Genomic DNA, 17,452 nt, shown 5'->3' on the forward strand with positions numbered 1-17,452 from the left:
AGACTCAAACACACAGACACACACTCACCCTCACACTCAACCAGACTCAAAACACACACACACACACATGCACACTCACCCTCACACTCAACCAGACTCAAACACACACAGACACACACACACAGTCTTGGTCACCTAGTGTAAACGGAGCAGGACACTTTGAAGTTTAGTGCTGCTCTGATCAGTCCGCGGCTCCCCTGTTAAATGTCAGTCGGTGCCGTGTTTGTTGCTGCCCGTCTGGGTGCGGCGGCGGCGGCGGCGGGGGGGGGGGCTGGAAAGAAAACGATGCGACAATGAGCCCCGGCTAATAGTTTTCAACTTTAAGACTATAAAGCGGGTTCAGAGTTCAAAGTTAGCGGGTACAAGGCTTCACAGAAACCACAAAGAGGAATACAGTCGCACACATTGGCACACAAAGCCTTTATCCTGCGTCACCTTTGACCCCGTGGAGCAGTAGTGGGGGAATAGACTCATTAACACTCGCTGCTTCAAACACACCAGGCGTCTCACACCAGTATGGATGTGGTTTGGCGTGTGTGTGTGTGTGTGTGTGCGTATGATGGTTGCGGTTGGCGCTGCAGATTAATAAGCTGCTAATTGGCCTGCTGGGTAAGAGGTGTGGGGGGAGCGTGTCGAGACGGCACCAGGGTGTCGCCCGCTGGGGCCGCTGGGAGAGGGACGACAGAGTGAGAGTGAGTGAAGTATTGTAAAGGAAAGACAACAACAAAATGTTGGAAGTCGTCTTCAGTAATGCAGGTGAGGGAATCCCAGACGGCTGAGTCAGTTCATCTGAGGCCCCCACACACACCACACCCGACTAGCGGCGGCGGAGGCCTACTGCTGCGTCGCCTGCCGTCCGGGCCAAAAACCCCGGCCGACGGCCAGCTAGCGTGTACGTCCTGCGCCGATTCGCTAAGCTGAACAGCCAGTCAGAGTGGTCTCTCCCGCCGACGGGCTCCGCCCATTCAGCATGCTGAATCAGGCGTAAAGCTGCTGACGGGGGTCGGACTAGTCCTGGTGGTGCACGGGACACACCGCCAAAACTAGGGTCACCGACGCTCGCCGACGGCCTGGTGTGTCGGGGCCCTTAGATGATGAGCAAACGTTTCCCCCAGTAAACGCTGTGTCCAGGTGAACCGGTTCTACTTCCTGTGACCGCTGAGGGTGGTCGGATGTGGTTACAGAGTGGTCCGTGGCTGATGGGAGGAAGAGGGGGGGTAGAAATGTAAGGGTGCAAGAGGCGCAGAACAACAAAACGCTACCCCGATGATGAAAAACACTGCTTTTCTCTCTAAATCTTTACACGTAACACACACACACACACACACACACACACACACACACACTGCTCGAAGTTTGCCAGCAGGAGATGGGATCAGGTTTCTTCCTGGAGACTCCCCGTCTCCTATCAGAGCCCAGACTGACTGGCACACTGATGCCGGTTGTCGGCCTACTGAACCAGAGCAGCTCACTGGTCACCCCGACCCACCCAGCTCTTCTTCACTAGTAACCCCCCCCCCCCCCCCCCCGCCAGCCGGTTAACCCGCTGCCTCCGACGGGAAAACCGCGGGTCGTTCTTTATGCACCAGTGCATAACCCGCTCCATCCCCTCCTGCCCCACAGCAGTCTCGCTGCAGCTCAGCAGCACCTCGCTGAGGGAGGGCGTAGGAAGCTTACCGCTTACATCCTCCCGTCCTCAGGGCACGGCGGAGCACAAATCCACCACCCCCGGGCACTCCGGACTGGCCCGCGGTGCTGTTAGCACGCCGTCAGTGAAGGTATTGGGTGGTGGTGACCTGGTGGATTACAGCAGCCGTCACTCACCCAGCTATCACACCACGTCGGCTCGTAAGCCGCTACGTCACTCAGGGAGCGGAGGGGAAAACTCGCTGCACTGGCACGGACTCGCACCCGCTGAACAACACAGACACGTGCAGGAAGTGGTCTGTGGGCGCGAGCTGGACTGCCGGTGCGTCCTCCTGCGTGCACCGAAGACAAGTCAGCTTCCCGGACCGTCCCTTCCCCCCGTACCCCTGTCAGCCCTCCATCCAGACGTGCGATGCAACTCGACACCAGTACCAGTCCTCCCAAGAGCCGCGGAGCCCGGCGCTGCCTGCCAGCTGTACACAACCCAACGGGAAAACACACAAACCACCCACCGCTCCGTCTGGGAGCCAACGCAAACTCCGTCGCCGGGGACAAATACTCATTAAAAATATCCCCCCGCTGCTGTTTTCGCACGCCCCCTATGCCTCACACACACAGATGTGTGACGAACATGACACGGATTGTGTTACTGTTTGTTAGTCGGATCAAGTAGCTTCTCTGTTTTATGGTCGTGTTTCTCTTCTGTGTCTCCCTGTCGTTGCTAAGGTCGCTCCACGGCAACGAGATCTCCGAGCTTCCTGACGGCATCTTCAATGATGTGGCCTCACTGTCACACCTGTGAGTACCTGCCTAAACACACACACACACACACACACACACACACACATTTAGCCACAGAGGGGGTCTGGGCTTCCTGTCAGGGGAGTATGGCTCACAGTGGCGTGTTTGTAGTGCTCTTTGGTGGGCTTCACACGAGCTGAGAATCCCCTGACCCCCCTCACTGATCACGGCATTGTAAGATGGTGACTGATGTACTCTTAGCTCCTCCCCTCAGTTCAGGGATGGTCGTTCCATCCTCACATAGATGGCCTCTTTGACCCCCCATTCAAACCAGCGTTCCTCCCTATCAAGGATGTGCACATCCTCATCCTTGAAAGACTGGCCGCTGGCCTGTAGATGGTGTAGACCAGCGTTTCCCAACCCAGTCCTCAAGGACCCCCTATCCTGCAGATTTTCATTGTAGCCCTGCATAGGTAGCCCTGCTTGTACTTACTCAACCAATCATCTCGCAGCACTTAATTATGCAAGGTGTGCAACATCTGGCATAATTCATTGCTGATTGGTTGAATAACTACCAACAGGTACCTATTCAGGGTTGCAGAGAAATTCTGCAGGATAGGGGGTCCTTGAGGACTGGGTTGGGAAACACTGGTGTAGACTGTGTAGGTGGTGTAGACTGTGGAGTCCCGGTCTGACGCGTCAGCTCTCCTGTGTTGTGCCGTCCTCTTGGCCAGCGTCTGTTTGGTTTTCCCGATGTACAAGTCACGGCAAACATCCCGGCACTTACCGGCGTACACTATATTGCTCTGGTTGTGCCGGGGGACCCGATCCTTGGGGTGGACCAGTTTCTGGTGCAGCTTGTTTTGGGGTTTGAAAGCAACTGAGATGCGGTGTTGAGAAAATACGCATCTCAGCTTTTCCGACACTCCCGCCACATACGGAATCACCCCTGGTTTAGGCTTAGGCAGCTGTTGTCCTTCTCCTCTCTTCGATCGGCTGGGGCACTGTTTGGGGTCTTCCTGGCTTTGACAAACGCCCAGTTAGTATAACCACATTTAACCAGGGTTTGTTTAATGGGGGACTTCTCCCCTTCCCCGGCCGTTGTGTCGGTGGGGACGTTGTCAGCTCGGTGGTCCAGCATCCTGCTGACTCCTAGTTTGTGCTCCAGTGGATGATGAGAGTCAAACCTTAAGTACTGATCAGTATGTGTTGGTTTACCTCAACAATCAAATGTCGCCCATCACCAATTGTAATTTCACAGTCTAAGAGGTCTAACCTGTCATGTTCCACATCCTTCCTGGTGAACTTGATGTGGTGTCCACAGAGTTCATGTGGTCAGTCAAATGTGAGATTTAATTTTAACCCAGGTGTCGCCCACAAATCTGAACCAATGGCTAGGTGGTGCCCCTGGTTAGGACATCAGAGCCTCTTTTCCACTTCCTCCATATACAAGTTGGCCACTACAGGTGAGACTGGGGAACTCGTGCCTCTACCTATAGTACTGCCCCCTGTATGTGAAGTACGTGGACTGAAGACACAGCTTCAGGAGCAGACACACTCGGTCAGTGTTAAGGGTGGTGCTATTGCTAAGGGTGGGGTCGTTTTGTAATTTCATACGAACTACCTCCACTGCTTCATGAACAGGGACACACGTGAAGAGAGACTTAACACCATAAGAGACCATTGTTTCATCCCTCTCCATAATGATGTCCCTCACCTTGTCCACAACATCCATAGTGTTCTGAATGTGATGTTCATTACTGCCTACCAACGGGTTCAGAACATGCCAGAACCTTAGAGATGTTACAGGTCACTGAGTTAATCATACAAACAATAGGCCATAGTGGCACATCCTGATTAGGTATCTTAGGTAAACCATACAGACTAGGTGTAGCGTCCCCTGGGTATAATCTGTGGTACAACATTCTGTCAGTAGCATTGTCCTGTTCTAACAGCTTCAGACAATCCATCACCTTTTCCTTGAGACCACTGTCTGGATCTGGTCTCAGGGGCTCATAAGTATTCATGTCTCTGAGTAACGTCATGGCTTTCTCCTGATAGTCTGTCTGGTTTAATACAACAGTGCTTCCGCCTTTGTCCTCTGGAAGGATGGTGATGTTGTTGTCCTCACTGAGAGTCATGATGCACCCCTCTCGTCTCTGCTGAGACTGGCTAGGAGTTCCTCTGTCACCATCTCCCCACACTGTGGTGCAAACATCCCCAGTCCCTCTGTGAAGAGTACACATGGCCATCGAAACTCTAGTTAATGGTCACGGTCATTTGCATATGAAACTGGTCACTGTTTTCGGTCGTTATGCCACTGTATTGTTCATAAGGGTAATAATACTACTAATAATAATAATAATAATGATAATAATAATGATGATAATAATGATGATGATAATGGTGGTGATGATAATAATAATAATAATGGTGATGATGATAATAATAATAAATGATGATATGATAATAATGATAATAATAATAATGATGATAATAATGATAATAATAATACCTGCAGTGAGTTGAGACTGACTGAAGAGTCACTTAGATGATGATGAAGCGTTTCTCTCATTAAACGTGGTGTCCAGATGAACTGATTCAACTTCCTGTGATTTCCTAACCTGCATTATTGAGCATGCACCAAGACATGTATACACCCTGCAGGTTTACAGACATTCCTCATGGTCTGTTGACTATGGTGTTTGCTTTAGCATGTTTATTTATGACAGTGTGTGTGTGTGTGTGTGGGGGGGGGGTTGCTGTGCATGGGTTTGGGTGTGGTTGCATGTAAAACTAAACAAGCATCTACAGCCTTTCCTGTCACATCCGGGCTATATGTACATGTCAGCACCACCTCAGTCCACACACACACACACACACACACACACACACACACAGTGATCAATAAATAGACTTCTCAGTGTCAGCCACAGGGTGTGTGTGTGTGTGTGTGTGTGTGTGTGTGTTGGGTTGGGGGGGGGGGTTGGGTGGCATGGACAGAAATTGTTTTGAGGCGAGCAGTGAAGGGTCCAGGCTGCGTTGACACCGGGACAAGTGGACAAACAGAGCGGATGGAGACACTGACTCAGAGCCTCCGTCCAGGGGCTTCCATGTCAGTGGATGTCAGCTGTCAGTTACTGTGGCTCTGCCTGTTCTCCTCCATCACCGAACGGCATCGACTCAACACTGTTTGTGCCTCCACGGGGGAGGACGGGGCAGCATTGAGTCACAGCCACGGTGACAGAAGTGGCTAATGAGCCTTCACACGTCTCGCCATGTTTGTGTTCGAGGTGATGTACAGAGAGACAGAGAGACGTGTGATGAAGAAAGACCTTATTTTTACTTGCGTGTAACGCGCTCCATGTTGGCGTTTAGCCTGGAGGAGTTTTCTACGTAGTGGAACAGTGACATCTACTGGTGAACCCGTGCACTACACTGACAGGCCGCGCTTTGAAGGGCGTCCTCAGGATGTGACGTAAAGCCTGTTCGTGTCTCTTGGGGAATAGGTGGTATTCAAGTTTATTTGGATAAAGAGGATATTCTATTTCTGAGTAAAGTAAAACAAGGATGGATTTTTTTTTGTGAAATCTTTATTTCATGTGGTAAATTTCATATCCACAAATGCAGATGTTCAAGTAAAAGACCACATGTTGTTCAATTCACGTTGGAACTTAAGTATTATTTTGAATATTTGTGAAATGTTAAAAATACAAAAAAATCCATTAAGACTTTGAAAATATGTGATGGCTTGAATATATGTATGTATTTAATTCTTTGTTGTTGTTTTTCCATTGTCCCCTGCTGTGTTGTTTATTATATTTGTTTTGGTTTTGTATGTTCTCTTTGTGGTGTTCCTCTGAGCTGGATTTGAATAGAGTTTTGTTTCCCTGCCTGTTTCACCAGGGCCATCGGTGCCAACCCGCTGTACTGCGACTGTCGCCTGCGCTGGTTGTCTGACTGGGTGAAGACTGGCTATAAGGAGCCGGGCATCGCCCGCTGTGCCGGCCCACCGGGGATGGAGGGCAAACTGCTCCTCACCACTCCTGCCAAAAAGTTCGAGTGCCTCGGTGAGTCGGCGTATGAAGTCTGAATGATGAGGGGAGAAAATAAACGGCACTCAAAGGACACAGTATCCCATTGCAATCCCAATCCAATCCCAATCCCAATCCAATCCAATCCCAATCTAGTGTTTTTTGCATTTTTTAGCCCATTTCACACAAATGGATTTGGTAATACTCCATTTGTATAAATTGTGTTAGGTGTAGCTAATCCATCACAGTGAACATCCTGGGATGTTTGTTTTTTTATCGTAGTTATACCACCGTCGCAGGACAGTGCAGTTTAAAGGAAGAATTGACTGGAAAACTCTTCTGGGTGGTGTGTTCCCGTGTTGGAGGATAGCTTGAACATCTGAGATTCGAGGACCAGCTCCCAAACAGCAGCCTTTGTAATGCAGGACGCCACAAAAGTCAAATGAACCTTTTCACGACGTCCATGTTTGAAGGTTAATCGTCAGGACGTTGTTGACGATGTCATATGTTGTCATGAATGCATGAATGCAACGCTGTCCAGCAGCCAACTCTGAAACACACCAGCTGGAGAGTTTCCACGACAATCCGTGCTTTCAACCGGCTCATCCCGCTACGATAACGCAACCTTGACACAAAAGAAAACATCTACAGGATGTCCACTTTGATGGATTGTGTATTTCACGTCTCAAGTCGGCCCTGTGATGGCCTGGCGGCCTGTCCAGGGTGTCTCTCCACCTGCCGCCAAGTGACTGCTGGGATAGGCTCCGGCATCCCCACCGCCCTGAGAGCAGGATAAGCGGTCTGGATAATGGACGGATGAAGTCTCAAGTCTCCCGTCTCTCATCAGAGCCCAGAGTGACTGGCACACGGATGCTGGCTTGTTGGCCTACTGGACCAGAGCAGTTCACTGGTTCCCCTGGCCCACCCAGCTGCAGCTCAGCAGTGCCTCACTGATGAGAGAACATAGGAAGTATGGTTTCAAACACTACCTATATACTCCAGTCATTAGGCCACGGCAGAACACAAATCCATCATGCACGGGCACTTCGGACTGGGCTGCGGCGGTGTTAGCATGCGGTCAGTGAGAGTATTAGGTGGTAGTGACCTGGTGGATTACAGCAGCCATCACTCATCCAGCGATTACACCACACTGACTTGTAAGCCGCTACGTCACCCAGGGAGCGGAGGAGAAACTCACCGCACTGGCACAGACTCACACATGTGCAGAAAGCACTCTTGTATCTGTGTGTGTGTGTGTGTGTGTGTGTGTGGGTGAGCTGGACTGCTGGTCCTTCTCCTACGTACACCAAAGCAAACTTCCAGGACCATCCCTGCCCCTGTGCCTGTACCAACCCAAGTTGAAAATCAGTATGGAAACAAAATGGCTGCCTGGAAGGTGGTCGGAGGATGCTTTGGAGAACGGTCGGGAGTAACATAAAGTATGTGCTGCCTGTAGTAAATGGGTGAAAATGTGCAAAAACAGCGGTATCCCCCTTTAAACGTTACACTCTTGTGTTCGTAAGTACACCCGTGTGTTGTTTTGTTCAGGTGAGGCGGAACCGGCAGTCCTGGCCAAGTGCAACCCCTGTCTGTCCAGCCCCTGTGCGAACCAAGGCCTCTGTCACAGTGACCTGGTGGAGATCTACAGGTGCAGCTGTCCTCCTGGATTCAGGGTCAGAACCTCCAGTATTCCTCCACGCACCACACTGTGTAGCTGTATTGACCCACACGGGTCAGCGTTAGCCTGAACGCTGGGTAGGAACACGAGTGTAACTGTGTGTCTGCCCCGTGTGTGCTGCTGTGGCAGGGCAAGAACTGTGAGGCGGCCCTGAATGCCTGCGTGAGCAACCCATGCACCAACGGGGGCACCTGCCAGCTGAAAGAGGGCGAAGAGGGCGCCTACGGGTGAGGGACATGACGATGATGATGCGGTGACCGCTGACACCACCCCGTGACAGTGATCACAAGTCCAGTATTCAGGGAGCGACTTCACTTTTGTCTTCGAATCTCCTTAACTGGTGAAATGTTGAAGTCGTTTGTGTGTGTGTGTGTGTGTGTGTGTGCGTGTGTGTTTATGTGTGTGTTCTATCAGATGCTTGTGTCCGCTGGGCTTCGAGGGCCCCACTTGCCAAACAAACGTCGATGACTGCGAAGACAACGACTGCGAAAACGGAGCCACGTGTGTGGACGGAGTCAACAACTACACCTGCCTCTGCCCCCGCTACTTCACGGGTACCGTAAACACACCCGCGTCACGCACACGCGACAACGGGCGGCACTTGTTTTTTCTTTTCCTAGACGTGTGTGTGTGTGTGTCAACGCTCTTCGCAACAGCAAAACAACTCCCTGCTGTGGTTGTGTGCAGGGGACATGTGCGAGGAGATGGAGGACGTGTGCGCCCCAGGACTCAGCCCCTGTCAGCACCAGTCCACCTGCCTCATCACCCCCACCGGGCCCAAGTCAGTGTGTGCTGAGTTAACATTTAGCAAGCACGAGGAAGCAGAAGCTTGTTGTGGCCACGGTGGGTTGTAACGCCTGTGTTGTGTGTGTGTTGCAGGTGTGTGTGCGCTCCTGGCTACGTTGGCGATGACTGCGGTGTGGACTACGACGACTGCGAACAGCATCGCTGCCAGAACGGAGCGCAGTGTGTGGACGAGCTCAACGGATACTCCTGCGTCTGCCTGGACGGGTACAGGTGAGGACCGGGACGCCGCGTTAGCCTGACCGACCGTACGAGAGACGTCTCGGTCCCGGACCGGTCCGCCCCGTGAGCCGGCCCCCGTCCGAGAGCTAATTAATACAAGCCAGAACTATGTGATGATGTTTTTTCCACGCTGCTTGGGCCACATGTGATGATAGACAGGAGTCATACTGTCAGGTCGACGGGGGGGGGGGGGGGGGGGCTGATGGGCTACAGCTCTGAGGGACGATAGCGGCCCTGTGTTGTCTTCTCTTTATTTACCCATTTTATTTAGCATCTTTAACACTGGCCTGACTCGCCAGCCCAATCAGTTTGACAGGCCCACCCAAGCATGGTGAGACCTCTGTATGTTGGGCCCAGGGGCGCCAGAATGGAGGGGGCCAGGGGCCATTGCCCCCCCCCCCCCACACACACTTTTACCTTCTTTCCACATTTTTTTAAAGTCAGGAATCCCCCCCCCCACACTTTTACCTTCTTTCCTGTATCCGCGGGGATACAGGAATCCGCGGGGATACAGGAATCCCCGTATCCCCGCTCATGCCCCTAATTAAAAAGACGTTTCAATCATTCCCAGTCAGGAAGAATAGTCACGTTTTAATCCAATCAAAGGGTTCATTGCAACACAAATCAGATGCACTGTAGCCTACATAGCAACAATAAAATGATGTGTGTTTGCGTTGTTTGTCTGTTTGAGCCGTTAACGTAGCTAACGTCAGCTCTGCTAGCTATCCATATTGCGAACACGTGCTCCTGCAAAAATGTCAAAAGAACCAGTGGAGTAAGAAAGTAAAATACAGCCAAACAAAACTAAACGTTAAGAGTAACGTTACACCCCCCGCCGTCCACTACTCCTCTGGAGCCTGGCCCCCCAAATGGAGAACCAGCGCAGCCAGAACCCCGAAGCAGCGGCTTCCAGGACCGGGACTGCTGAGACTGTTGAAACCACCAGCGTAGAACCGAAACAGGCTAGCGCAGACTGTGTGCAGGATCGTTGTGGGGACATAGAGACGGGTAAAGCCGCGCGGCTAATTACTGAACAAGAAATGTGTGTATCTAATCCCATGTGCACCAGCGGGCTTATGTCTGAATTATGCCTCTACCCCGCGGGCAGGCAGCAGGAAGGGCGGGATTTCAAAACTGAATACAATGTATCGCTTAAGCGCTCAAGCTCAACACAGAACGCTACACTGAGACCGCCTAACGGCAACGAAGTAAAAAGATGGGGCGGAGGCGTGTCTTCAGTAACGTGCTTTATGGTATTAAAACCACAAATACGCCCTTATAGTACTACACAGTACAGCCCTGCACACGCATATGTATCACTGCCCCCCCCACACACACACACTTCTGGTTGGGCTGGTAACCCTGGTTACCAAACATAATTATGATTATATGAATTATATTTTTATTTTTATTCAGTTACATTGAATAATATGATTGGTAAGCTGTGCCGTCGGCCATACCAACATGTACCCTGGCTCTGCCAAATGACGGAAGCTAAGCAGGTGTGGGCTTAGCTAGCTAGTACTTGGATGGGAGACCTCCCAGGAAAAACTGAGTTGCCCCCCCCCCCCAGTAGGGGGCAGTCTTCCCCCTGGTCCCAATACAAATAACAAATATCAAATCCCAGTGCCCCAGTGCAGTGACGGGGACACTGTGCTGTAGGAGATGCCGTCCTTCAGATGAGACGTTAAACCGAGGTGCTGTGACTCATTGTGGTCGTTAAAGAGCCCATGGCACTTATCACAAAGAGTAGGGGGTCCCCCGGTGTCCTGGTGAGATCCCCGACCTGGCTCTCTCCATCTGGCCACCTCGTCACCCCCCCATGTAATTGGCTCAGTGATTCCTCCCTCTCCACCTCAAGCTGATGTGTGGCGAGCGTTCTGGTGCAAAATGGCTGCCGCGAAGCACTTTGGGTGTCTAGAAAAGCGCTATATAAATGTAATGATTATTATTATGGTTATTGTTGAAGTGATATATGTGCACACATACCAGTCGGAGGTCAAAACGTTGCTAGATTTTGGCTGAATTATAAAAGCCAGAGGTGGCGCTGCATGAAGAGCCAGCTCTCACTGCTGGGCTGAGCCAGGTGATGTGGCTCACTGAGAAGAGCCGGACTTCCCTTCACTGAATCATGCTGATATTCACACGCATGGTGATCACTGCCTCACTAGAGTCTCGCCAACAGCGTTAATCCGCTCAACATATATTCCCTTCACGTCACTCCAGACCTTTATATTACATCCCCCCCCTCTCTCTCCCTTCTATTTAACACTCTTTTGCCCTTCCTCTGTCTCACCCTCTCTTTCATCTTACCCTTTCTCTCTTTCTGCCTCCTCTCTCTCTCCCTATCTCTTCCTCTCTCACCCTTCCTCCCTCCCTCTCTCTCTCTCTCTCTCTCTCTCTCTCTCTCTCTCTCTCTCCATAGTGGTCAGCTGTGTGAAGTGCACCCGTCTCCGGTCTCCCTGTGTGACCTGGCCGACTGTCAGAACGATGCCCCCTGTGTGGAGAGGGGAGGTCGTGCTCTCTGCCAGTGTCTCCCGGGCTTCGGCGGGCCGCGCTGTGAGAAGCTGGTCAGCGTCAACTTCATAGATAGAGATTCCTATCTGCTACTGTCTGACCTCAAGAACTGGCCACAGGCTAACATCACACTGCAGGTACATGTGGGCCTGTGTGTAGGTGTGTAAGGTGCTGCCGTCTATTCAGTTCTATGGATAAAAGCAGGTTTCTCCTCATAAAACTACTGCCCATAGAGAACATCGCACAACTTCACGGGCACAGCACCCCAAAAAAATACGACATACACCTTTTTTCTGCAGGTGTCAACGGCAGAGGACAACGGTATCTTGCTGTATAATGGAGACAACGATCACATTGCTGTGGAGCTCTACCAAGGTCATGTCAAGGTCAGCTACGACCCCGGCAGCCAGCCCAGCCACGCAATTTACAGGTGAGGCATCGTGAACCCACTAAAGGGCCGAATTTTTGTTAAGAATCCGCGGTTACTGCCGAAATAGTCCCATATGTTAATATTCAGGGTTCAAACCCTGAAGGGGTAGAAACACTATTGAGTCTCCACCGGTTTGTTATTATTGTTTATTTGGTTTAATTGGCTCAGTTTTCTGTGAGGTGGAATGAGCTAGAGACATGAAACTTGGCCCGATGACTGGAAACGATGTGCAAATGCGTCATAAGGAGCATGACTGCAATTGGCTGGATGGTGGCGCTATAGTTCACGTCCCAAAAAACATTCCACACAAAAAAAATGTTTGCAAGGCCGGGACACCCACACCGTGAGTTCGATTGACTTGAAATTCAATACACATGTCTAGCTGAATGTGTTCTACAAAAACAAACAAACAATCGGACCATAAAAGTCCGCCATGATGGATTGTTGCTAATTTGAATAAACTGGAAAGCGGTAATGTAACATCTACTTTTTTAGATTTTGACACCAAATTCAGTATACAGCCTTGGGGGGACTGGGATACACAATTCTACTATAAAAGAGCAAGATTGGCCTAAAAACATGGCCGCCATCGATCAAAAACTTTGCAAAGGGCAAAATTTAGCAAGAAACTGATTTTTGTATTGAATCAACATGAATCTTTACACCCATGTTGAGGAGTGTTCACTGAGCACAGCTTCACCCTTCAGTGGTGCCACAAACCGGAAAGGTTTATATCTCGTAATCGGCTGCATGGATTCCTATGAAATTCAGTTTGCGTGATCGGGGGCCATGACTCAGTCGATACATACGTTTTGGTACTGATTGATTAAAGTGGACCGCCAGCGCGCACTGGGGCGGTTTGCAGCTGAGTGTGAAATGGCCGGGATGAGAGTCAGCACCTCCAAGTCTGAGGTCGTGGTTCTCTACCGGGAAATGGTGGATTGCTCGCTCCGGGCTGGGGATGAGTTGTTGCCTCAAGTAAAGGAGTTCAAGTATCTCGGAGTCTTGTTCACGAGTGAGGGTAGGATGGAGCGGGAGATTGACAGGCGGATTGGTGCAGCATCAGCAGTAATGTGGACGTTGTGCCGGACCGTTGTGGTGAAGAGGGAGCTGAGCCGGAAGGCAGAGCTCTCAATTTACCAGTCAGTCTTCATTCCAACCCTCACCTATGGTCATGAGTTTCGGGTAGTGACCGAAAGGGTGAGATCATGGATACAAGCAGCTGAAATGAGTTTCCTCCGTAGGGTGTCGGGGCTCAGCCTTAGAGGTAGGGTGAGGAGCTCGGACATCTGGAGGGAGCTCGGAAGAGAGTCGCTGCTCCTTCGCATCAAAAGGAGCCTGTTGAGGTGGTTCGGGCATCTGATTAGGATGCCTCCTGGGCACCTTCCTTTGGAGGTTTTCCGGGCACGTCCAACTGGGAGGAGACCCCGGGGTAGACCCAGAACTCTGGAGGGACTACATGTCCAATCTGGCCTGGGAACACCTCCAGATCCCCCAGGAGGAGCTGGAGGGCGTTGCTGGGGAGAGGGACGTCTGGAGTGTCCTACTTAGCTTGCTGCCACCACAACCCGACCCCGGAGAAGCGGCTGCTGATGAATGAATGATTAAAGTGGGCGTGGCTTATTACAACAACTCTAAATTTCTAGACGTTTGACATTCTAAACCTCAAAAAACAGGAAAAGAAATCACACACATTAAGTAGAGAGGTGAAACGTTTTCCCATGTGCGACACAAGTCTGCCTCACTGCAACCTATGGTCAGTTCAGAAGTCTGTCCCTTATATTTTTATTGCAAAATACGCAACATGAATTAACAGTATATCTCCACAAGTCTTCTTTCAAATGCTACCAACACTGACACAGACCTTCTTCAGAGACTGGATACCACGAGTGTAGAGTGTATTCCCTGCACACTAGACTGGAGTGATGAAACAAGTGTGTGGTGGTCTCGCTCCTCCTCCTGATCTTGGCTGGTTGAGCTGCTTCCTTCCCATGAGCATGGAAACGTTTGAAACCCCAAATGCCGCTCGCGACAATATTTCTGTTTCTGAGAATACGTTTTTCTTCTCTTTCTTTTTTTTAAAACAAGGTTTATTTTCTGTTTTTAATTTTCAGAACCCCCCCCCCCCACAACTACCTGTTTCTAATTCCGTCTCTTCTCTCCCTCCTTCCACAGCACCGAGACCATCAACGATGGTCAGTTCCACACGGTGGAGCTGGTGACCTTTGACCAGATGGTGAACCTGTCCATCGACGGGGGTCTCCCCACCACCATGGACAGCTTTGGGGCAGTGCGGCCCCTCAACGGGGAGGCGCCGCTATACGTGGGGGGTAGGGGCCCTCTCCAGAACACACCTCCTTCCTCTGCAGGCACTCTAACTACTACACTACTGTCAATCACCCCCCCCCCTCCTTCTGTTGCCACCGCAACCAACCCCTCCCCTCAACCACCGCAACCCACCCAGACCAACCCAAACCATACCCACCGCCAGCCATGACTGTGTTTGTTAGAAGCCACGTGTTATCATTATCATTATTATTATTATTATCATTATTATTATTATTATTATGGGAGGTGCAAAATGTGTGCGAACATCTCACAATACACAATACACATTTTACCATGACGTCATTGGTGATCTAAGGTGCACTCACACTAAATGAGCCAGACACGACAGGCATTCTTGGGCCTGAAATGACACACGTTATTTGTGAATTACTGACTGATTTGGTTACTGGCCGTCCTGCAGGTAAAACTCGTCCTCCTCTGTGTGCACATTTTACTACACGTACTGCTCACGTAGCAGAGACCCGTGCGTGGGCCTGCGCCCTAGCAGAACACAACACATAGCTGTCGTACCGAGCACGGGGGGAAGCCCTGCTGTCCACTCCAGTCCCTCTGAGCACATTTCTCTCTGACACTCCCCCTAGTGGCTAAAATATGAGCTACCAAACACAGTCTTCGTCCTCAGAAACCTTCCATATGGGCATGAGTTTTGATTTCAGAAAAATGATATTTAACTGCGTCTGTGTAAGCTGTCAGTCGGGCCACTACTGCGACTAAAATGTCACACAAACGAGACAAGCGACAAAAAATAAAACAAAGGTTTGTTTTTTTTTTTACATTTGTTGGGGTTGTGCAGCCCTCGATCCGGCACATTCATTGGGTTAAAAACTGTGCAGAAAAATGGCCTGGTACCAGGAGTGGCTTGATCAGGATGTGTAAAGTTTTGTTTCGGTGCTGTGTGGTGATGTCATGTGTTGTCTTGTGCTGCATTGTGTCCCCTCCAGAAGTGCGTTTGTCGTAGCTTGCTCAATATTCATACAGTGAACATTTCCTCGCACCTGTTTGCCTTTTACCGTCGTGTTTCAGTGGTGCTGTGCCTCATGCGGTGCATGATAAACCTTTTTGAAATGAATTCGTTACAGGTTGGAAACGTCAGTACCGGTGAGACACACATCAGTTTGAAAACGCCCTCCATCACATTCATATCAGCCCCGTGTTAGCTGTTTGTCTGTGGCCCTGCTTGTCCTCGATGTCTCCTGTAAAAGTCATCCCTCCTTCCTCTCTCAGGTATGCCGGTGGATGTGCACTCAGCAGCTTTTCGACTCTGGCAGATCCAGAATGGCTCCAGTTTCCACGGCTGTATTCAGAACCTCTACATCAACAATGAGCTCCAGGACTTCACCAAGACTCAGATGAAGCCTGGTGTGGTGCCGGGTTGCGAGCCTTGCAGGAAGATCTACTGCCTACATGGCATCTGCCAGCCTGATGGGGCCCAGGGACCAGTTTGTCACTGCCAGCCGGGCTGGAGTGGACCACATTGTGACCAGCCAGTGACCAACCCCTGCCAGGGCAGCAAGTAAGTTAAGATGCAATGGGGGAACATATTACACACCGCGTAGGTGCGACTGCACATCTCTGTGGATAAAAGCTTGTAAGGCAGCATGCCGAGTTAGTAAGAGTATGACACCAACAGGTTTGTCATGTGGTTTCAACACGTCTCTAGAAGGCCACACAGCGGGTAGCTAACTCTTATGCAAGCTAAAGGGGACCCGTTTTGTGGCAGGTGTGTCCACGGAAAGTGCATCCCGCTGGACAGTCAGTCGTACCGCTGCGAGTGCGTGGAGGGCTACCGTGGTGCCCTGTGCAACCAACAGGGGGAGCTGTTTAACCCTTGCCGTCGGCTAGCCTGCAAACACGGCCGCTGCCAGATCTCGGACACAGGAGACGCCTACTGCCACTGCGAGAGTGGCTATACTGGAGAGCTCTGCGACGCAGGTTGGTCTGCAGTGTCCCTATCTGTCTTTCATCCAACAGTCATATTATGGGGGGTGTCCGGGTGGCGTGGCGGTCTACTCCGCTGCCTACCAACACGGGGATCACAGGTTCGAATCCCCGTGTTACATCCGGCTTGGTCAGGCGTCCCTACAGACACAATTGGCCGTGTCTGCGGGTGGGAAGCCGGATGTGGGTGTGTGTCCTGGCCGCTGCACTAGCGCCTCTTCTGGTCGGTCGCGGCGCCTGTTCAGGGAGGAGGGGGAACTGGGGGGGAATAGCGTGATCTTCCCCCACGCTACGTCCCCCTGGTGAAACTCCTCACTGTCAGGTGAAAAGAAGCGGCTGGTGACTCCACGTGTACGGGAGGAGGCATGTGGTAGTCTGCAGCCCTCCCCGGATCAGCAGAGGGGGGTGGAGCAGAGACCGGGACGGCTCGGAAGAGCGGAGGTGATTGGCCAAAACATTCGACTGGGGAGAAAAATGTTCAGCTACAGTCACACGGCCATAGTTCTTGGGGCCAGACTAATGTCTGGGTGTGATTTTTCTGTTTCTGCTCTCCAGAGTCCGAATGCCGAGGGGAGTCCGTGCGAGACTTCTACCAGGTGCAGCGGGGCTACGCTATCTGCCAGACGACCCGCATGGTCTCCTGGGTGGAATGTTCCGGGGCCTGCGACACGGGCGCCTGCTGCGCCAGCCAGCGAATGAAACGCCGGAAATACACCTTTGAGTGCAGCGACGGAACCTCCTTCAGCGAGGAAGTGGAAAAGACCATCAAGTGTGGCTGTGTGGGGTGTATGTAGCACCGCACACACACACACACACACACACACACACACACACACACACACACACATGTGCTGCCGCTGCCACCAAGTGGAAGACAGGAAGGAAGGAAAAAAGGGAGGGAGGAAGGAAGACGGAGGACTGGAAGTAGAGGCGGAAGGGCGAGAGAAAGAGTTTAAAGAAATATATATAAAACCTCTATCTATATAATATGGATAACAATGCTTGTAAAATAGGACATTTTCTGCCCCTCCGAGGGTGTGTGTGACCTACATTCAACACTGAGAAACCCAACGACATGAACATCCGTATAGA

General features: G+C 51.2%; 1 protein-coding gene across 1 annotated transcript in view; it reads left to right on the forward strand.

Annotated features, from left to right (window-relative positions):
• slit1a (slit homolog 1a (Drosophila)) overlaps window positions 1-17,154 on the forward strand; it is a 172,155-nt gene extending 155,001 nt beyond the window's left edge. Inside the window, exons 24-36 of the mRNA XM_056291571.1 lie at window positions 2,374-2,445; window positions 6,295-6,458; window positions 7,971-8,095; window positions 8,230-8,327; window positions 8,515-8,654; window positions 8,788-8,881; window positions 8,980-9,117; window positions 11,552-11,780; window positions 11,943-12,073; window positions 14,249-14,403; window positions 15,647-15,935; window positions 16,143-16,354; window positions 16,916-17,154. Of these exons, the coding sequence (XP_056147546.1) occupies window positions 2,374-2,445; window positions 6,295-6,458; window positions 7,971-8,095; window positions 8,230-8,327; window positions 8,515-8,654; window positions 8,788-8,881; window positions 8,980-9,117; window positions 11,552-11,780; window positions 11,943-12,073; window positions 14,249-14,403; window positions 15,647-15,935; window positions 16,143-16,354; window positions 16,916-17,154 (2,086 nt within the window). The remainder of the gene's footprint in view (window positions 1-2,373; window positions 2,446-6,294; window positions 6,459-7,970; window positions 8,096-8,229; window positions 8,328-8,514; window positions 8,655-8,787; window positions 8,882-8,979; window positions 9,118-11,551; window positions 11,781-11,942; window positions 12,074-14,248; window positions 14,404-15,646; window positions 15,936-16,142; window positions 16,355-16,915) is intronic.
• The last annotated feature ends 298 nt before the right edge of the window (window positions 17,155-17,452 follow it).

This window comes from Lampris incognitus, chromosome 13 (assembly GCF_029633865.1).
Source record: "Lampris incognitus isolate fLamInc1 chromosome 13, fLamInc1.hap2, whole genome shotgun sequence".
Taxonomy (NCBI): Eukaryota; Metazoa; Chordata; class Actinopteri; order Lampriformes; family Lampridae; genus Lampris; species Lampris incognitus.